The sequence below is a fragment of the Armigeres subalbatus genome, chromosome 3 (assembly GCF_024139115.2).
Source record: "Armigeres subalbatus isolate Guangzhou_Male chromosome 3, GZ_Asu_2, whole genome shotgun sequence".
In the NCBI taxonomy this organism is placed as follows: domain Eukaryota; kingdom Metazoa; phylum Arthropoda; class Insecta; order Diptera; family Culicidae; genus Armigeres; species Armigeres subalbatus.
The window spans coordinates 108786874-108809192 of NC_085141.1; the positions used below are offsets into that span (position 1 = coordinate 108786874).

General features: G+C 38.2%; 3 protein-coding genes and 1 long non-coding RNA gene across 6 annotated transcripts in view; 2 read left to right on the top strand and 2 right to left on the bottom strand.

The window, feature by feature from the left end:
• Positions 1 to 19285, top strand: part of LOC134225775 (golgin subfamily B member 1) — a 33020-nt gene extending 13735 nt beyond the window's left edge. For 2 of the 3 annotated variants that reach the window (XM_062706129.1, XM_062706130.1), the window contains exons 6-10: positions 3197 to 3582; positions 13007 to 13108; positions 13197 to 13730; positions 14199 to 14561; positions 18365 to 19285. In XM_062706129.1, the coding sequence (XP_062562113.1) occupies positions 3197 to 3582; positions 13007 to 13108; positions 13197 to 13730; positions 14199 to 14318 (1142 nt within the window). In that variant the 3' untranslated portion in view covers positions 14319 to 14561; positions 18365 to 19285. The remainder of the gene's footprint in view (positions 1 to 3196; positions 3583 to 13006; positions 13109 to 13196; positions 13731 to 14198; positions 14562 to 18364) is intronic. The other variant, XM_062706131.1, reaches the window with a different exon arrangement.
• LOC134225781 (uncharacterized) lies at positions 14568 to 16684 on the bottom strand. The gene is made up of 2 exons (XM_062706136.1): positions 16160 to 16684; positions 14568 to 16042 (listed from the first exon to the last, which is right to left on the bottom strand). Exons 1-2 carry the CDS (start codon positions 16395 to 16397, stop codon positions 15675 to 15677), a joined length of 606 nt encoding a protein of 201 aa, XP_062562120.1. The 5' UTR covers positions 16398 to 16684; the 3' UTR covers positions 14568 to 15674.
• On the bottom strand, positions 16625 to 17738 carry LOC134221872 (uncharacterized). The gene is made up of 2 exons (XM_062701041.1): positions 17405 to 17738; positions 16625 to 17340 (listed from the first exon to the last, which is right to left on the bottom strand). Exons 1-2 carry the CDS (start codon positions 17736 to 17738, stop codon positions 16625 to 16627), a joined length of 1050 nt encoding a protein of 349 aa, XP_062557025.1.
• Positions 19286 to 19577: 292 nt separating the features above from the next.
• LOC134225782 (uncharacterized) lies at positions 19578 to 20931 on the top strand. Its single transcript, XR_009983322.1, has 2 exons — positions 19578 to 19614; positions 20047 to 20931. It is a non-coding gene; the product is annotated as an uncharacterized LOC134225782 (long non-coding RNA).
• The last annotated feature ends 1388 nt before the right edge of the window (positions 20932 to 22319 follow it).

A 22319-nucleotide genomic window follows, 5' to 3' on the forward strand; every position in this document is an offset into this window, starting at 1 on the left:
GGTGAAGAACTTTTGTCTTGTTCGAAAAATTGCCGGACAACGGCATAACAGATGCTCCGAATCTTCTTTTTCTATGTCGCAGAAGCGACATAGATCATTCTGAAGTTTCCTATAAGCTTCAAATGATATCGACTCGGACAATGACCTGTAATGAGACCCGTATAAGTGCTTAGGTCTCTTTTAGATAATTCTAAGATGTTGCGAGTCATGGAAACATTCGGAGTGATAAAACGTTTCGATTGCCTGGCATTAGTTGCGTTCCTAAATTGGTTTCTATTTTCATAGATTCCCATACCTTCAGCTCCATGCGAAGAGAAGAAGTTGGTAAGCTGCAAAAGGTTCCGGTCCTGTAAGCCGGCTCGATTATCCGAGTCTCGCCAGCATATCGGATTTTCGTTACCATCTATTCGACAGTGTCCTGGAAGTCACTATAGGTTAACTTGGTTCCGACAAGCCAATATTTGGAGGGACTGAATGCATTCCCAAACTTGTTTTGAAGTGCATGTTGCCGACTTCAGAGCATTCAAAGCTGCTTGGCTGTCGGACATTATGCATATATTTGAGTGTCTGTAGTTCCTACGCAAACATATTACAGAACACTCTAGAATTGCGTGAACTTCCGCTTGGAATACGGATGGCCAACTTCCCATGGGAATCGATATGTCTATCCCAGGGCCAGTAACTCCTGCTCCCACATGGGTGTTCAATTTAGAGCTGTCAGTATAAAACTTAATGGATCCTGAACGAAGTGTTGGTCTTCCATTCGACCATGTATTGTGCCCAGGATCAATTACTTTGAACAGTCTATTGAAATTGTATTTTTCTCCATCCAGTCCTCATTGTTTATTACTAGGAAGTTTATACTGAAGTTTTTTAGAATGCTAAGATGACCCTTAAGGTCACCTCCTAAGAGGTTTTCGGATCTTCTGATCCTCAAGGCAATCTTTTCAGCTTCTAATTGTACAATTTGATGCAGAGGAAGCATGTACAGTAAAGCATTTAGTGCACTCGATGGTGTACTGCTCATTGCACCTGTAATTGAGATAGTCGCTAATCGTTGAAGTTTTTCGAGCTTCATCTGAGCACTCTTCTCTTTCGTCTTTGGCCACCAGACCAATAATGTTTAAGGCACTTGTTTTGGTTCTATTTTACTTCTGTTGAAATTTGTTCTGCAAATAGTTTGCTATCTAATATAGACCAGCGAAGGATATACGTATATATTAGGACGAAAAATATAGATGAATTGAAAGGAAGAAGAAATAGTGTTTTTAAACTTATGTATTTTCTGTTAGAACTCACATAAAAAAAATGATGTGTTTTTTGACATTTATTTTTAAAGGACTATTTTACCCTACACTCCCCTAAAAGAAAATTCTGATTTTTAATTTCAACTTAGACAAAAAAGTTTGGACAGTTTTCACCAGATCGGAAAACATCAACTTAAGTAGGGTCTAAATTTGTGCGAACTTTCTTTTGAATAAACAGTGTTGCAGAAAATTGCGATTTTCTTAGAAATTCTTGAGTTGGCGCTTCTGAATTATATATGAAATGAAAGCTCTTTAGTCCCTTATTGCCTTACGGGTTTAGTTTTTTATCCTAGATCTGTTGGTGAAAAATATTCCCTTTGGAAAAACGACCATTTTTTATCGAAAAAGTCATTTTTCTCCTAAAGTAAACAATTTTTTTTTTTTTTTCCAAGTTCGTTTATTTGGTAGGCTCAGGCGTGTATAACACTTTACGGAGCCACGTTTCTTTGTGATATGTACAATCGACATAATCTTATTATTAAATTAGTAAGAGAGGGAAATAAGCCAACGTACTCGTGGTGACTCGAGGTTAGGTTTACAATGTTTAAGGATGGATGGGGATTAGGATTCGGGAATCAGGGAATCATCATAATCAAGGAATTTCAGCAGCTCATCCGGTCATATGGCGTCGGGGGTAAACAATTTTATAACCCTATTAACCACTTGGTATAAAGTACTAATTGAGTAGAAAAAGCGTGCAAAATTTAAACAAAATCGGACACTCATTGCCAAAGTTATTGCATTTTTTTGGTTTTGGCGATTTTGAACAAAAATTTTTGAAGGGCCGTTTTACCCACTTCCCTTAATGAAAAAATCTGAAAATTTGCAAAATGCCTTCTCTTACATATATGAACAAACCCTGAAAATTTCATCCAAATCGGAGAACATCGTTGCAACCTCCCTTGGCAAGGGGGTCGCGCTTCTCGCGAACTGGCTCTTAAGGTCAACTTTCCCAAAGAACCCATATGGATGGATTTACGAAACAGCAAATAAAACAGATTGAAAGTGATGGATTCCTGGCTGCCCCAATGGAATATATATCTGAAAAGAGAAAAGCTTTTTTTGTCTTTATTAAAAAGATTTTCAGGCCGAGGCTGGTGTCGTATACGCACTTGACTCAGCCGAAGAATCAACAAAATACAACCGATCGATTAAAACAACGTCAAAAGAATAGACTGACCCTCTCTCATGCACATTTCTGCTTTCACAAGCTTTCATCTGTCCTGCTCATATCGTCATATTCAAATTTCATCTCTTTCATACCTTCATTCCTTCATTAACAAGTCGCACCCTCACGATTGAATAACGTTTTTCGCATTCGTCAATCTGCGCATCAACGTGTGTGCTTTCCTTCTAGGCTTTTTAAAATTGAAAGCTCTGAAACAGTGGTTTTTATAACACTCAGAGAAATTCACATACATTGTCTAAACATATTATAAATAGTCAGATGGTCAATCGTATTCACTACAGCTGGCTCATCCCCTGAAAAGCTTTTTTGCTTATGACCGACGTCTACGTAGCGTTTTTTCAAGCTGCGTGCACACAACTTAAAAAACCGCTACGTAGACATCGGCCCTAAAGGTATTTTTATACTCGCCAATAACGACAGTACCTAAATAAAGAATCCAAAATAGATATCAAAAATTTGTTTTTGAATCTCGATGTTATATGCACCTACACAAAAAAAGTGAATCACGGTACTAACTCGAAATTGATTAAAATGCAGATGAGGCTGACTTGCGGTTCAATCAGTTTTCAAATCTATGTGGCATATAGACTTGAAAAGTGATTTAGATGGGCATAACTAATAAAAACGATTCGGTCGTCCTATTCTTATAATTCTTATTAAACTCAAATCCATATTATTTCCCCTCTTCCTCTTTAATTAGAACTTAAAACGTACGAAAATGAAGCGAAGCAATTGCGTGCTGTGGCTGTACAGAATGAGGAACTGGTTGCCACTTGCCAGCAGCAAAACTACGAGCTGGAGCAATTGAATGCTCAAGTTGGTGAACTGCAGAACAAGCAGAAGCAGGCTGCTGCCGTTATGGCGGCTACTACTGCTGCTAACACCCAGGCCGAAGAGAGCAGCAAAGTGGAAATACGTAATCTCCAGAATGCCTTAGATTCGAGCAAAACCGAACTAACTGTGTATCGTTCGGAGCTTGCGGAGTATAAGCTGAAGCATGCCGAGCAAGAGCAACATACCAAGGAGTTGCGTGCACGGGAGGAAGACTTGCAAAAGCAAATCGAAGAGCAGAAAGCAAAGAACAATGTGAGTACAATGGGATTTTTATTTTTGATTCTTACAACTTTTGTGTAGTTTCGCGTGTTTTTATTGCTTTTGTATAAACATTTTTAACGCAAAAATTTAAATCTTTAAACTAGAATCACATAAAGATTCTTTGAATAAGACGTAGAAAATGCTTGTCCTAGAAGATGGTTTAGGTTTTTGGGTAGCTGGCCCTGCGTACCCATTTGCTGCACGGGATCTATGCTGGCTGTAATCACATATTGGTTTCATATGATTAGGAAACAACAAAAATGGAACAGTGAGTGAGAGTGAGTTAGGTTTGAATAGTGTCAATGTTTTTCCCTATACCAATTTGCGTTTTATTTTTCGTCGGCCTATTTTTACGAATGACAACCAGATCAAACTATAGAAAACAGGTACCCAGGTAGGAGATGGAGATCGAAACAGTTCCCCTAATAAATCTCGAAAATTAGAATTTGAAAACAAATCATGATTTTACTTTGATGTCGACATCAAAATATGTTTTAAATTTGCTTTATTTATGATATCCGGGTGGCTACAGTGAATCACATGTTTTCATCTGTAAAAATCGGAGGCTTTCCAATATATTATTATGTTTTATAATGTGCCACAATTTGGACTGAAATACTGCCAAAAGTTTAGTGTAATAATTATTTGTGTTGCTAATTTACTATATTTCGTTTTTTATATTTTTCAACAAAAATGTCCAAGTCAAAAAATGCCGGTATTTTTATACAGCATATGATTTTTCGGTTGCGTAAACCAAAATTTTACAGGTTGACGTTAAGTGCGAAAAATTAGTGAGAAGCTTCTTACGCGCTTTTGTATACTTTTTGTATACGAAAAAGGCAAAAACGAAACGAATGTGGATGGGAGGAAGATGAGAGTGTTGGAAAGGGGTCATTGAAGAGGGCCTACATAGCACAAGCGTATAAGAGCTGGTTACCACATAGGATTATAAATGGCAGGTTACCTTGTTTCAAGTTTTTGAAGTCAAGTTCACTTAATAAGTGATTATAAAATGTTTGGAAACGCAGTTGCGCAAATGACATCAAATGATAAGAAGTTCCATAATAGGATGCACAACTTTCACAGACGTGTTGAATATTTGTCATGTGATAGTCGAATTGGCAGTGAACGGTCAATGCTTTGACTAAGCCACCGCGGGTGCCCTACGAAAGGCTGAAGGCTGAAGAAGGCTGAAATGTATCGAAAGGCTGAAATTGATGGGATGAAATTAATCCCAACCATACGATATGTTGTACCAACTATGTTGAGTGGTTGGATAGTGAATAATGTTTGAAGAATAGAGAATGATTGACTAAACTTAAAGAATGATGAATAAAGAATACAGAATGATGAATAAAAAATAAAGAAGAATAAAGAATAAAGAAGATTAAAGAATAAAGAATAAATAATAAGGAATAAAAAATAAAGAAAAAAGAATAAATAATAAAGAAAAAAGAAAAAAGAATAAAGAATAAAAAATAAAGAATAAAGATGATGAAAGAAGGAATAACGATGAAGCAAGAAGAAACAAGGAAGAAGGAAGATAGAAGGAAAAAAAGAAGAAAATTGAAGAAGGGAGAGAGAAGACGGAAGAAGGGAGAAGAAAAAAAGATGAAAGATTGAAGAAAAAACATAGAAGAAAGCAGAAGGAAAAAGTAAGATAAAGATGGAAGAAGGCATAATTATGAAGCATAAAGGAATAAGGAAGACAAGAAGAAAGAATAAAGATGAAAGAATGAAGAAGGAAGAAAGAAGAAGGAACAAGAACGAAGGAAAAATGGAAAAAGGAAGGAAAATAATGGAAAAAGAAAACAGAACGGATGAAGAAAGAAAGGTGAAGAAACAAGGGACAAGAAAGAAAAAATAAAAGAAAAAAGAAGAAAGGACGAAAGAAAGAAAAGGAAAAATAGGTTGAAAGAAGGAAGAAAGAAGAAAGAAGGTAGAATAAAGAAAAAATAGAGAAAAAGGAATAAGGAAAAAGGAAGAAGAAACTAGGAAAAGGAAGAAGGTAGAGGAAATAAGACAGAAAGGAAGGAAAAACAATGAAATAAAAGAAGGAAGAAAAAAGAAAAAAACAATGAAAAGGAAGAACTAAAAAAGTCTAAGGAATGAATGGAGAAGGAAGAAGAAGAACAAAGAAAGATGAAGGAAGAAGAAACCAGAAAAAAGGAGTGAGAAGAAGAAAAAAGGAACAAGGAAGGCAGAAGAAGGAAATAGGAACAAGGAAGAAGGAATTAAGAAGGAAGAACTATGGAGGAAGAACTAAGAAAGGTAGAAAAAGAAGCAAGAAAGAAACAGGAAGAAGGAACTAGAAAAGGTTGAAGAAGAAAGAAGAAAAAAAATGAAAAAAAAATGGAATAAATAAAGGAAAAAGAAAAAAGGGAGAAGGAAGTTTAAAAAAAAGAAGAATAAAGAAGGGAAAAGAAGAAGAAAGAAGAGAGAAGAATAAACAATAATAAATAAGAAAATAATCTTGGCAAGAATAAAAAAAACAAATACAAGAACAAAGAACAACAAAGTCTTGTTCCTTTCTATGTTACCTCAACATTTTTAGCTGTATAGATCAAAAAATAAGAATTCCATATAAAAATTGAAAGACAACACGAAGTCGCAAGAAGGTTGCGGATCATTTTAGTTTGTGCTCCTATTAGCGTCAAATGTGAATTCTTCCACTAAAATTGGTTTCTCACGATTTTTCAGCCTTTCGAGTTTCAGCCTTTTGTTATTTCAGCCTTATGTAAGATTTTATCTTTTTCAGCCTTTCGTGTTCAGCCTTATGGGTTTTCAGCCTTATGTGAATCAGCCTTTCGTGGAAGACCCGACACCGCAGTTCCTTTTAGATAGAATAGTTAAATAGTTTTTTTTTTACAATTAATTAGCTTCACCCAACACATAGATACTTCACAAAGTCTTGTGAGCTAATTCATCAGCCCATTTCAAGCTAGAAAAGAATGACCTGGTACCAATATAAGGTGTAAAATATTGACTGAATTCACTTCCTCCCTAAATGTCTGAAACTCGATTTATGCATATGCATGCACAACATATGATAAATTTAGTTCGGAAAAGGTATTGGAGGGTACCCGCTCCCTTCGGTGGAGTTTGATCCCACGAAACCAGTACGCTAGGCAGGTGCTTTCCCGACCTCCGTCGTTCTACGCAGCTTAGCGGGTACTGATGAAACCAAATTCCCAGCACCAAGCACGTAGTCGAACTCTCGCAATACATTTTAAGAAATAACTCTCTCATATGTATTTTTGTACAATGCCAACCAAGTAGGATTACGACGTTGCCAGGTCCGATTTATGTGCATCTCTCCGGGCCCGAGGGAAATCAGATAAGGTAGACTTTAGAGATGTGCTGGGTAAGCTTGATCTAGAGTACATGGCCATCGTGCATAACATCTTAAAACAAATCAATGTTTTTGTCTGACCTCCCTGTCTATTGTAAGGTCATGTCCACCTCATCCCCACCCGCTCCGCCAGGAAAAAAAGGTTTGTATCATTACAGTTTGTTCCCTGTCAATCAGCAGTGAGAACATCGCAACAATGCTACCTAGGCCCTATCCCATTCCCTTTTTTATTTCTTGTACTTTTTAACCTCGACCAAGCCGCGAGTTTTTTGGCTCCCCAAAACTAATATTATGAAATAAGATGCAAATCATGATTGTAACGGCTCCGTTATGCCTATTGGTGCTTGAGCAAATAAAATAAAGACAAGTTAAAAAAACCAAGTAGGATGAGTAGTTAGTATTGACTGACTCCACTCCTGGTGGCTTAATACCCGGAACATAGGCAATTAACTTTGAATGAACTGAACTCGAGTGGCGATCTACCTTCACTTATGTGGTCGACTTGGGATCTGACGATCAACTGGCGAAACCTTACACAATCATACATCATCGAGCGCAGTTGCTGATGAAGCAAGGGTGTAGGAGCCAGACAATCCTACTTGGTTGGCATTGTACAAAAATACATATGAGAGAGTTAGTTCTGAGAATGTATTGCGATGTTCGACTACGTGCCTGATGCTGGGATTTTGGTTTCATCAGTACAACACCCGCTAGGATGTGGAGGACGACGGAGGTCCTTCGTAGCTTAGTAGGGAAAGCACCTGTCTAGCGTACTGGTTTTGTGGAATCAAACCCCACCGAAGGGAGCGATTACCCTCCAACACCTTTTCTGAACTAGTTTTATCACATGTTGTGCATATGCATAAATCGAGTTTCAGGCATAGTAATTAGCTTAATACCCGGAACATAGGAAATAAACTTTGAATGAATTGAGGATAACTTCCAATGGACAGCAGTTATCCATAAAGCTTGGAAGAGAGCAAACCTGCATAGAGATCCTAGTTGGTCTGACCCACAAGATCTGTAAAATAATATTCGAGTGATCAAAGTAGATGTAACGATGGTCAGGCATAGATTCCTCATCTTACACATGCCAAATCGTCAACTCGTGACTGATTCTCGTGCCACTCAGCGAACTGGACTATCGAGATTCATAACTTGCGCCTTATGAATCTCCGACTGATTATTCCACCAACATTGCTTTTTATACAAAGTTACCTCCTCGAGTATTCAAGCGTCGATGGGCGTGTGGTCTAAATACCGGCCTCCTAACCCCGACGTCCATGGTTCGAACCCAGTCTGCCGCACTTTACTTTTTTTCAAATAAAAATCATCATTCATAAGGCAACATATTGAAATTCATACCGATTCCTTGTGGCAAATTTTCATAAGGCGTTTGATTGAAAATCATACGTCCATTTTCCTCAGTGAGGAGCAAAGAGTTATGTCTTCTAGAAGATACCATAGAGGGCAGACGATAGCCTAGGTTAAGGCTCAAATTACCGTCATCGGGTCATTGACGAGAAAGACAGCCACGTGCTCGTACCACCTCCCAGTAATAAAACCACCCACCGAGGAGAAAAAGCAGTCTCCAGCTGAATGAGGGAAGTATTTTTGTTTCAAAACTACATCATCCAATAGCGAAGACATAATTATGTCCGGTGGTTGCCTAATTTGGTTGTATTTCGCTTTAGTATTCAAAAAAAAAAAAAAACGCATTTGCAATTTTTTTCCCAAGAGGGGAAATCGACGATTTACTCTCACGTTTCTCATATATAAGAGAGCGTGAGTATAAATCGTCGATTTCCCCTCTTGGAAAAAAATGTTGCAAAAGGCAGTTTTTTTTTGAAAACTAAAGCGAAATACAACCAAATGAAGCATCCACCGGACATAATTATGTCTTCGCTATTGGATGATGTAGTTTTGAAACAAAAATACTTCCCTCATTCAGCTGGAGACTGCTTTTTCTCCTCGGTGGGTGGTTTTATTACTGGGAGGTGGTACAAGCACGTGGCTGTCTTTCTCGTCAATGACCCGATGACGGTAATTTGAGCCTTAAGTAAACCACGAACGGTACTAATTAAGTACTACATCAAGCCATTAAGCAGGGCTGTATCAAACAACTTGTTTAAAAGTATTCGTTGAGGACGGTTCAACATGTGATAGGTAGATAAACCGAACAGTAGACGTATTTCCTGATGGGGGTTCCATCATCTACATCAATTGTGATAGCACAGCCTTTTTCTTGAGAGGTACCCCTTAGAGCCTTTTGAAAAGAAGCTTTCTAGCCTCTTAGAAACAGACTTTCAAGCTTCTTGAAAGGAGACTTTCGAACCTTTTGAAAGGGGACTTTCGAGCCTTTTGAAAAGAGGCTTCCGTGCCTCTCAAAAAAGAAGGCTTACTAGCTGCTTGGAGTTTCTTGATAGGAGGCTTTCGAGCCTCTTGAAAGGAGACTTCCGATCCTCTTAAAAGGGGTTTCCGAGCCTCTTGAAAGGAGACTTACTAGCTGCTTGGAAGGAGGCTTTCGAGCCTTGAAGAATGCTTGAAAGAAGGTTTCCGAGCTTATTGAAAACGGATACTTCCGAGCCTTTTGAAAAAAGGCTTCCGAGCCTCTTGAAAGGAGTCTTTACTAGATGCTAGGAAGAAGGCTTCGGAGTCTCTTGAAAGAAGGCCCTCGAGGTGCTTGGAAGATGGCTTCCGAGGCACCTAGAAGGAGGCTTCCAAGTTTTTGCAACGAAGCTACTGAGCTTTTCAGTAAATGCCTCCATGTATCTCGAATAGAAGCTTTCAAACCTTGAAATCCCTGATTTTAGCACAGAAGCATGTTTTTATCATATTATTGAACATTTTGTCTCTTGTCCAGTTAGTTACTCTGTCGAGTTTATTTGAACTTTTTCAATTCAAATACTTAATATAATTAAGAGTATTCAGATTACTTTGTGATTTTTTTTACCAAAAGTCAGTTTCTCTTAAATTTGGAGGAAAAGGAAATGCACTTGGGAACTCCGCGTTACCGTAAGCTATCCAGTTACCCACAAGCGGTAATGGCCGCCAGCTTGCCTGCGGATTAGTCTCTGATTTGACGTTTGTGCTGCCGTAATCTGACAAAGTGAATAGTCTGTACGATCCAATCGAAGACGAATAAACAATTAATAAAAAAAAGAACCTTTTTATTAGGGTATCCAATCATGGTTTGAACTAGTAAAAAGCGTATCATGGTTTGAACCATTTTGCAATCAGTAGAAATTACCATCTCATTGGCAGGAAATAAACCTAAAACAGTATGAATGGAATATTTAAGTATACTGGAAGTGATAGAGTTTATTTAAACATTCGTACATATTGTTTGAGTAATAAAATAAAGCGATTTAAAAACGTCCTGAATTTGCGCCAAATCCCCCCTACCAGTGGCATAATTTCAGAAAACTCGTAAAGGACGCATTTTATGACACAGGAGTAAGATCAATATATCAAAAGAACGCTATTTTCATCTGTAATCGATTGACGTCATCATACAATTGAGAAACAGTTTTAAATAGTTAATATAGTAACATTTATACAAGGTAAAAACTGATCATGGTTTGAACTAAATTCGTACCATGGTTTGAACTTGTAAATGCAGTAATGTTCTGCTGCTGTCCGCTAGGAGCGCTGCATGCGCCTAGCTGGAGCATTTTGATAAGAAAATTATTTTGAGCTTTTTAGTGGAATGTTTTCACCTGTCATAAGACGAGTTTATACAATCCCATTGAATTCCACCACTTAATTGTATCTTGACAGATACGTATTTCGACGTATTATTGTATAAACTCGTCTTATGACAGGTGGAGCATTTTGTTTACATTTCCAATATGAGAAAATCGCAATTTTCATATCGATAATTTAGACGATTTTCACACGTTTCGAGTTACTAATCGAATGCGAGAAGATGAATACACCCAGGTTTTTTTTTACGCGGTTGGTGTTCATTAATTTCTCGGTCAACTCGAACTTTTAGAGCTTTTTAAATACCACCTGATTTTTCTTTGATTTTTTGTGAATTTTTTCATGGGGTTAACTCATTGTTTCATTGACGCTGAAGGTCTTAAACGACTAAAACCAAACCGTGTAAAAAAAAACCTGGGTGTAGTAAAACAAATTTGCTTTTCTACAGATTTCCTCAGCATTTCATGCATGTGATTAGTATTATATTTAGGAGCTGCTGGCTGTTGCAGTAGTTCAAACCATGGTACGAATTTAGTTCAAACCATGAACAGTGTAGTTTAAACCATGATACGAATCAAAGTTATGTAATTATTAAGTTTTTTCAATGAAACTAAGCATAAATATGTGCACCCAGGATGTTTTTAGAAAGATAATGAACTAAGCTTCCATACAAACTAGAAATCGCAGTTCTAACATGTCCCTTTAATGGAATAAATCAACTTTACTTTGACGGCTCATCTGAAACCCGCCATTTGGTTCAAACCATGATTGGATACCCTACTCAGTTACTGCAAAGTGCTAGCTTAATATTTGTATGTATACAGTGTTCAGTTATATTCATCCTTTTATTATGGCAATGAAGATTGGTTAATTACCCAATAAACGGCTGAAACGTTGGGTAATGCAAATGTAAACACCGTCATATAACTTCTTTCAATTGAAAGATTGATCTTCGACGTTGAATTCACGTTAAATATCTCAACTGAATAAGATTGATTAGATCGCTGGTAGTACAAGTGGTCCCGTAGCGTAGTTGGCTACACGTTCGCCTTACAAGCGAATGGTCATGGGTTTTATTCCCAGCCCCTCCACCAAACCCTCGTCAGTCGTCAGATGCGCACCTCATACGGTAGCGTATTGAGAGACGCGCCTTATCGCCACGGCGGCCTGATGACGACTGACAACTTGTTCTTCTTGGAGGCTTTCCTCCAACGTACCCGGATAAATGACAACCGAAGAATGCAACGATCATTGGATGCACGACATGGACAAACGGACACAATGGACTCACATTTTTTGTACTTCGAATATCGGATTTGCTTGCAAGAGGTTGCCTTCGACGCGGAATCCTTCCTTGTTTTTTTGCTATTGAAAATTGGCCCAATAGACCATTGCGTTCCGGAGTTATTAAAAAAACAAATTTGTCCCCCCAGGTGGTGATTATGCCTTTCTCGATTAAATGTGTTGAAACTGAATTAGTTTGGTAAATGCAACGTAAATTGCCTACATTTTAGCGGTTAAAAGCAAGGTTAAAAGCTTTGATGCGATTATATCACGCTGCTTAAGAATTACTCAACTATGAGAGTAATGGATTGCGCCACGGCTAAATTGATTAATGATTTAAAGTGTGCATGTAGTAAATAGCGTAATTGTTAAAAGAAAAATAGAAAAATAGTAATATTATTCAAACCGCATGAGTTATTAGCAAACAAAAACAATAGTGTCCAACTAGGAACGTTTCTCTGTCGAATGAAACTAGTTGCACTCGAATCGGTCAAGTCCTTCTATATGAAACGTGTTTAACAAAAAAAATCCCGGGCTACACACATACACACACACACAGACGGACATTTGCTCAGTTTTTCGATCTGAGTCGATTGGTATATAACACTATGGGTCTCCGAGCCTCCTATCCTCCTTTTTGTACTGATCCCGTTTAAAACGTTTTGATAAGCCCATGAATATTTTAACTGTTTGTGGCATATACATACATTATTGCATTTACTTTTTACATATTAACAGAGTTATGTAAAATATACACCAATTTTAATGAAAACCGCTCGAAATTAGGGCAGGTCACGGTGGTTTGAAAATCTGGAATGTGACTACCATGCCATGATAGAACAAATCTAATACAGTAAGATTAATGACAGCCCGAAAAAAAATTACGTTAGATAATATTATAATCCATAAAAAGCGATTAGCATTACAACCTACTTTTGTTCTGTTTCTTTCTGTTTTCAACCTTATATACGCCATCAACCCGTACCCTTCAACGCTGGAACTGGACCCGGCAATATCCTTCACGTTTCAAACGTTCCTTTCCCCATTTTGACTTCCTCGATTGCACTGCCACAGGATTTACGCATGAAGAACTGGAAGTTGGTAGAAGCACTGCAAGTTGCGCAAAATAACACTACCAAACAAAGCACCACTAACACGAATCAAAGTAGTAAAGTTGTAAGTTTCAAAAATGCTTGCAGATCTTCCCTCATTCTTATTTCTTGCACACTTTTCTAAACACACATTTATTCCTTTTAATTTTCAGGAACTCGCTGTAGCTGCTAGCAAAGCACAACAAGCGGCGAACCACATTGCCGAAGTTGTTCCAGTCCCAAAGGTCGACATCGACAAGGTAATCTTGGAAGAGCAAAATCGAACAAAGGACCTGCTTGTGAAGCTGCTTCCGCAGGAAATAGTTTCGGCTCTTCCGCTGGACGCCACTAACTTCCACAGTTGGCTGGAATCTACGGTCACATGCATCCGAGAGCAACAGGAGAGTGTTCGCCTGTTGGCCGCTAGCAATGCCAGCGTCGTTGCCGCCACTCCCAGTAACAATAGCACCGAGTCGGTGCACCATAGCTTCAACAATACTAGTAGGAGTAGTAACAATAGTACTAACAATAATAGTAGTTTAAATGATCAAATCGATGTTCACGGCGGGAAAACCGACGAGGGCAGTAGCAAAAACGGTGCCCCGGAGCTAGCAGAGGACACTCCCGAGGATCAGCAAGCGCTGACACTACGGAATGAACAGCTGCAGAAATCAGTAGATCAATATAAATTAATTATAGCTGATACTGTAAGTATGAGTTGTGTGAGAATAATGGACTAACCATTTTCAGAAAACCATTTGCCAGTCTGCTCTAAAAAGTGTCCTCATGTTCAGAATAAAACTTCTGTAACCTTTTGACACAATTCGATTCTACCTTCTATATTGAAACTATTCCTACGTTCGACATTTCTGATGCGTACAATTTAACGCCTATCAAGAGAGTAGTAGGTTGAGGGTTCGTTTATCCCCAAGACACATGGATTCTTTTTCGCAAATTTCATATCAATATGTCCATTTCGAAACATGTGCTGTGCATATGCACATCCAAAATATTTAACAAAAAAAAATGATTTTCGTACGGCGAGTTGCCGAATAATATGCAATTAATTGTGGCTTTCCTGTGTTATTACTTTCTGGAAATTGTAAAAAGCAAATGGTTTTCTTGAAAGCAGCGTAGATAGTATATAAATAAGAATTCTCTTATATCGCCAACAGGAAATTATGCTGAAAAACCTAGAATCGAAAGTAATCGAACAGGACATCCATTGGAGGTCGGTGGTGCAAGCTAAGGATAAAGAATTAAATCTGCTCAAATCGGCCGGTGCGTTACAGTAGTACTAGTAGTTTGTAGTAACAACCATCTTAGTAGTAATGACAACAACAACCAGAAAGCTCCGGTCGGTGTCCGTCAACAGAACAAAAATTGTGAATTTGCCAATCGGCGTCGGGAGAAGCGGCAGTTGAGAGGTACCTACCTAGATATTGGCAATAAGCAAACTAAACGTGAGATTGTGCACTGGCAACTGCGATATATAGTCTGTGTTTGTGAAACCATAATGCTGTCGCTGGGAAATGAAGGTAAGTTCAGTTTTCTCATTATTTTTCCTTTTTCTTTACCTCGGTATTTAAGTAGGAAGGTAAAACAAATCTCGATTTCGGGTGCTATTATTCAGCCGCAATTCAAACAATAGATTGTTTTTTATGCTTGTCAAAAAGTTTTGATACAGTTATGTCCCCAATAGATAGAATCAATAGGCGCCCTATAGACAGAGCAGGAGACAAGATTAGGTTTTGCGGCCCGAATTGCTTTTCAATTTAGGTGGTGCACATCCAAAACAAATGTATCACAAAAATATACAGGAAATATTTTTGGTCCGAATACAAGCAATATTGTGTGAAAAATCGAAGAGTAGTGTAGCAAAATCTAAGTGGATGTTATCTTTTATTTCAAAAATACCTAATTCAAGGGATGGTTTTTTTATAACAATAGTAGACACATGGAAAATAATTCAGAGCTTTGTAATGTAATTTACAGATACGTATTTTGACCTCAACCGTTAGGTCGTTTTCGCTGTCTCGTACTTAACTCGGCTTCAGTAAATTGAAAGTGTAATACCATTGCACATTTTTATGTTCAGAATCTGTTCTGAAAATTAAAATTTTCTATAACACAACTGATAAGATGAGACGTCCACCGTTTCCGGAAGTTTTACATTCCATAACAAGGGGAGTTAGTTATTTCAGAAAAATATTGTAACAAAATGTGTTTAAATTTGGCTGGTTAGTTGTTAAAATAACAAAAAATATATCAAAAATCCCTTAAAGACTTAAAATGAAAAACGTATGACTTGCTCGGTACAGTCATCCCACAGATATGAATAGGCTAAGGTATACTGCACAACCAATCAACTCATGAAATAATAAATTGTCACGTCATCACAGGTTTTGTGGGCGAAACAATAATAAAACAATATTGATTTTCAAGAAAATGTATTGTTTTCACCAAATAATGAAGGTGAATCTCATTTTTATTCAAGTATTCTCTCTTTGACCAACCCACAATTATGGATCAGCTCGATATATCGTCACAGTTATGAATCAAGTAGGCACATATTATGAATCAACCTAAATGATCTTTGAAATTATCAATAAAATTGTTTGAAATGAAAAAAAGAAGTTATTAACAAACAATCAATTCCGAAGCGTAACTTGAGAATCAGTTTTGCGATTGCTCTTTTTCTTATTCTTTTCCTTTTGCATGAGTAGTTTTTGCTCCTTTAGTAGACGACGTTTTTCCATTCGGGCAAGTTTCGCATTTTCTTTCTCTTTCTTATCATTTTCCTTTTTGTTGTGCCACTCTAGCCATTTGCTACTTGTAGCCACAGAGGGGATGTGCTCCACCTTCTTCCTCGGGCCTTTTCCTGCAGCATCGTTGACTTTTGGCCAAATTAGCACATCAACAAACGGATCGTCCTCGTTTGCTGTATTTGTAGTATGGCCATTCAAAGGAAGTTGCACTGAATCACAGTTAGGAGGTACATTTTCTGTATTGACTTCGTCTGTAGAACAAAAAGTTGCTAAAATTTAAGTACCGTCTTTTTTGTGATAATGGGCCCATTGATAATGGACAATGTGATAATAGACCCATTATTGTCACCAATAATTATAGTACTTACCGTTAATTACAATTGCATCACCGGAAAACGACAGTACAGGTTCTGTCGGATCAGCTGAAGTGAAGTTACAGGTAATTAAAGTGTATTGCTCCAAACGTCTTGTGAACATAAGTCCTTCGGATTTATCTTTAATGCTTTTCCAGAAGTTGAATAAAGCCAGTTCCTCATATGGGCCGTACCAGAAATCCTTGTCACGATTTTCAGCAAATATCTGGAGCTGAGTTTGATTTAGGCCCATTTCAACGTATTCAAGTTGTCGTACATAATCAATTACAGGTTCCTCAGTAACAGATGTATCAGTGCTGCGTTGTGAATCATCGGCGTTTGCTGGCAGGGTACTAAAGTCGATGGCATCAACATTCCACGGAAAGAGACCACAAAGTTGGAAAGCTTTTTTGAGACACTCCTTAGAATTTGTAAAATTTTGTAGTGCCGTATGCAGTAGACTACCAAAATTAGCCTTGTTCACACGTGCACTGCTGTTTCCCAACAAACGTTGTCGGAGCACCTTGCTCCAAATTTGCTTGAACGGGCCGAAAAGTTTCTGTCCAGTGGCTGCAAAATTCGTGTCGCGTTCGGGTACAAAGAGATCAAAATCAATCCTTGTTGTGCGCAGAACTCAACCAACTCGACGCTTACATGGCTCTTGTGCCCATCGACGAAAATCAGAACCGGAAATTCAGTTCCTTTATCCTTTAACCACGCATACAAGTCATTGACAATGTATTCGTAAAAGGTTTTCGAAGTTTGCCATCCCTCGTCGGAGACTCCAACTGACCAACCTTTGGGTATGTTCTCAACCATTTCCTTGCTTATTCGTTTTCCCGGATACAGGATCATTGGGGGTGTCAAATCACCAGCTGCAGTACTTCCAAACAAAGCAGTATAACTCTCCTTTTCCGAATTATTGGTCACAAGATACGAGTTCTCTACATCCGAACACAACGCCTTGTAGCGCTTTGGTACAAGTTGAAATCCAGATTCATCGAAATTCAATACACGATCTGGATTATCAAAAATAGCCATATCGATGCCGTCCTCCAACAGTAATTTCTCTACCTCTGCGAACCAATTACGCAACTGAGGCTCAGTAACCTTTGCTGCAGCTTTCGACAGGTTGTTGACCAGCTTTTTTTTAATATCCGGATGTCGTGCCAAAAAACGACTGCTCCAGTTCTTACCTGAAATTTAGCACAAAAAAAATCATTAATAATTATTCAGTTGATCAAATTGAGACATTTTTACTTGGGAAAGTCTCTGGAATGGAACGGTGTTTCCTTATTTTGTCCGCGTAATCTTTAACCGTATGCTTCAGATCAACTTCACAAACAGGAAATCCAGCCTTCGCCATGTAAATCACCCAGTTTTTAATACGGTTTTCTTCCTCCGGCAGCAAGGTGGGATTGGGACCAGGTAGCAGCTTCCTTTTCTCGTTTTTTACTCGTCGGAAAAGCGTCGTAAAGGGGATGTTGTATTTCTTCGATGTAGCTCTGATGTTGCTGGTCCTCCTGGCTTCGCAAATTGCATCGGAAAGAGTCTGCGCGTCGTATTGCTTCCGGATCTTGACGATACGTCCCATTGTTCTGGTATGAAACTAAAGAGTTAGTCCACTTTTTACTTCGGATTCCCAATACGACCAAGCTACTTTGTTTGATTCACAATTGTGGATCTTGGCTATTTTTCCCACAAATATGGATCAAATCAAATTCACTTTAAAAATATCTTTTGCTCAAACAATTGGTGTTAGTACACCTGTTTTTGGTTTATATTACCTGTAGTTGATGATATGTCCAGATATTTTGAATAAGTTTCACAAATTGAAGCAGAAAATAACTTCTGATAGAAGAGCAGCACCTTTAACCAAGCTCAGCAAAATCGACAAAACAGTAAGCGCATCACTTCGCTTAACAAGTTTGACGTTTCGTGCAGCATTAACTGCAGTAATCATGAATAAAATTGATTATTACTGATGTGTAGATAGTACATTTACACGGGGAAAATAATTCTGTTTATATTTTAACTAATTTGTCTTTAAAAAATGTTTTTTTTATCAATGTTGATTCATAACTGTGGGTTATCCATAACTGTGGAGTGACTGTACTGTCTGAATTCATGGCATGTGAAAATTTAAATTTACTCATTTACCCATATTAAAAATGTCTTCTATACCATATCTTATATATTTTTCGTTCTTCTCTTTTTCAGACCACTGAGGTGAGACGGAAATGAAAACTATTTTCGAAGACCATTGTGTTTTTGATTCAGGCTGCCTTTTTTCAATTTTCCTTTAGCTTCTCCTATGTATCAAATCCTAAATAATTTCTGTTTTCCTCTTACCCAATTTCATTTCGCCTCGAAACAAATGTCAAACAAGGGTACATGGCTCACGTCCCCATATCAATCTCCAGTGCGCCTCTTCCGATCAAATGCAGTGACAAATATGCTCGCAATATCCGTATGCAAAACGTTGCACTGAAAGCCGGTCTTGATGTGTGCGCTTTTACAGTTGGCATCCTGCGATGTTCCGACATACATTTAACTGCGCGGCAAACGCGTATCGCATTCCTAGATTCTCCTACAAAAAAAACCGTTTCCATAAGTAAGAACAAACAACAATAGAAAATAGTACACCCACACTCCACTTAGATTTGCTCCTACGCGATATGACTACGAATCGTGGAAACTGCAGACAGGAGACAAGAAGACATCCGTCGAAAGCTACTATAGGTTAACAAAGAAAACAATCTGGAAGAAGTGCAGCACTTCTGAAGGAACTTGTAGAACAGTCGAACAAGTTGAGGGAGAAACTTTGATTTTTTTATAAGACCGAAAACGATAATTAAGAGTGATCCAATAATTTATATTGCATTTTGTTCAGACCGTCGCTCGTAAGAGAAACATTGTTGTACGTTATATTTGTGGGTAACAATTGTTTCAAAGTAATTACAGAATAAAGTTTTTATTAGAGTTTACAAAACCTGAACATTAAAGCAACAATTGTTGTAGAAAAAATAATAAAGCGCATGTACTCCTCTAAAATGGCAATGATGTGTAAAAATTATGGTGGATTTGAACAAACTTGTAGAAGTGTTTTTCAAATATATGTTTCACTACGTGTTCCTAAGAGTTTCCAATTTTTTTTTCAAATACCTATAAAAAGTCATTGAAGCAACGTGAACTCTTAAAAATCCAAACTTGTAGGTACGGCGATTCACATGACAAATGTTGAAAGATCTAAAGGCGACTATTTCACAATAATAAGGGTGATAGTGGCATGCTTCCAGTCGAACTCCACGATGCATTCACGCAAAAATAGTTCAAATTGACTCATCTTACATCACTATACTGCCGCTAACCGCAAGTCGAGCACATCTGTATATGGAGGCCCATATACAGATATGCTCGACTTGCGGTTAGCGGCAGTATACTCGTTGCTTCCGTTAATAGAGAAGGTAGTGATAACCTGGGACGGGACTTGCAAAGAGGAAAAAATGTAACTTCAGCTGCTGCCAGTCAACTGCTGTCACGAACTGTCAGGTGCAGCCAGCACCTTTTTGAGTGAAAGTATTGGTATCCCAAATAAAATATTCCGCATCATTTTTGTTTTACGAAGACTTTTTACTTTAACGAGTATTCCAAACCATCCGTTTAGCTTGTTAATAATCAGTAATAAACCTGTGTTTTGTTCCCGGTATAAAAATCCTTATGAAAATGAATTTACTAATTCGTGAATTGGATACACTTTTATTGTGCTCAGAAGGATCCACCTGGGGCTTAGGTGGAACAGTCAAGTAAACAGTTGAAGCTCGATGGTCAACTGTGATGAAAAGAAGAATAAGTGTCAAAACAAGAGAAAAGAAGCAGCGTCTTTGCAGGTCTCGTCTCAGGTGATAACTGTACTGCAATTCTACAAGTATTTTTGAATCGTCATGATACGCATCTGAAATGTCAATCCTTGGGAACCTCAAGCAATCAAACAATGTTACTACCACTAAAGTACTAAATATTGACTAACTTCATATCCTTCATTTATTATCCTGCCTATGTTATAAGACTCCAGTTCATTGTAATCGTCATATTACTGTTTGATTGCCTGCTAAAAGAAAGACCAGAAGAAGCGTACTCCATGTTCAGCAACGAAACGTTTCTTATTTATTTCCGAGAACTATGATTATTATTATTAATATTATTGTTACAAACTTGCATAATCTTACCCATCTAAGTTGAGTGGATTTAAAAATTAGAATTTTCCTCAACCTCATACGGGAATTCTAATACATCGGTTAGGTGCAAACGAAAAAGGTCGCCGAAAAGACACGTGAAATATTATTTTTTATATATAAAGCAGAAAAACTAGAATTCTTAAAATAAAAAATTAGCTATACACATATATACTTTATCTTCTAGGAGAAATATCTAAACAACACGAAAAGAAACCACGCGCAAACCAGAAAAAAACATGCGGGTAGGTGTTGTGTACACGAACGGTAATTCAGAAGTGAAAACAAACCATATTAGAAAGTCAACTGAGAAAAGATTTAAAAATTAATAATATAATACATTTTAAGCTTTCCATTAAGAAAGCAACAGAGACAATGAAATCAGACTCCATTTTTCGGATTAATGACAAATACGTTCACACCCAGCGCAGAGTAAAAACCAACCCTGCAAGGCAATATTGGCAACCATAAAATATTTGTGAATAAAATTGTTTTTTTTTTCGAGGACAGGTGATAAATGACGAAAACAAATACATGAATTCTAACGCATAATTTTATTTTGTTTTTTTTTATGTATTAGAATTTTACAATCCGAAATTATCCGAATATATTCCGGAAACGTCATCCTAACATTGTTTTGTGAACATCTGAAGCTACTTTCGTCGCACGAGCTCGAGGATTTAACCGAGTAGGCGTCGGTAACTTTTTCGATCTTCTAGATCTAGAGGTCACAATTTCTACGGTGAGGTTTCCTGCTTCTCGCATCTACATATTGTATCGAGTTGTTCATATTCAGGACCGGACGAAGAAGAGCAAGGTGTTGGCTCTTCGCGGAAGGTGTCAGATAGGATGCATTTCTACAGCTGAGAGGGGTGTTCTAACAAAGGTAGCGATTTGCATGTCAGCTGCAAAGTATATCGCCTATGCTAATTTTTCCCAGAACGAGGATGACGGAACAGATAAGGGGCTTAAAGCAACCAACCCCCCCCCCCCCCAAAGACATTTCCTGAAGAATTTTATTTTTCCGATTCCTCTCAAATTAAAGACTGTTCAGAAAAAATGAAAGTGACAAATAAGAGTTTCGCCACGATGAAGAAAATTGAACAAATATTATAAGTGCGACAAGTGGTATCACTTGTGTAACAAAACAACTTGTCCATATTGTTGAATTGTAATTAGATTTATTTATTTATTATCAGACTAATGCAGGAGTGGCCTGTGCTGCACATAAAAGTCTTCTCCATTCACTCGGTCCATGGCTGCACTTCGCCAACCGCGCAGTCTGCGGAGGGTCCGCAAATCGTCCTCCACCTGATCGATCCACCTTGCCCGCTATGCACCTCGCCTTCTTGTTCCCGTCGGATCTGGCTACGTGCCCGGCCCACCGCAGTCTTCCGATTTTCGCGGTGTGAACGATGAATGGTTCTCCCAACAGCTGATGCAACTCGTGGTTCATTCGCCTCCTCCACGTACCGTCCGCCATCTGCACCCCACCATAGATGGTACGCAACACTTTCCTTTCGAAAACTCCCAGTGCGCGTTGGTCCTCCACGAGCATCGTCCAGGTCTCGTGTCCGTAGAGAACTACCGGTCTTATAAGCGTTTTGTAGATAGTCAGTTTGGTACGGCGGCGATCTCTATTCGATCGGAGCGTCTTACGGAGTCCAAAGTACGTACGATTTCCAGCCACTATGCGCCTCCGAATTTCTCTGCTGGTATCGTTATCGGCGGTCGTCACCACCGATAGAAACTCGTGGTGGGTGGCTTACATTGACCTCTCTTGAGCCTCTTTCTATCATGTACTTCGTCTTCGACGTGTTGATGACTAGTCCAATCCGTTTAGCTTCGCTTTTCAGTCTGATGTAGGCTTCCTCCATCCTCTCAAAGTTACGTGCCATGATATCAATGTCGTCGGCGAAATCAAATAACTGGACGGACTT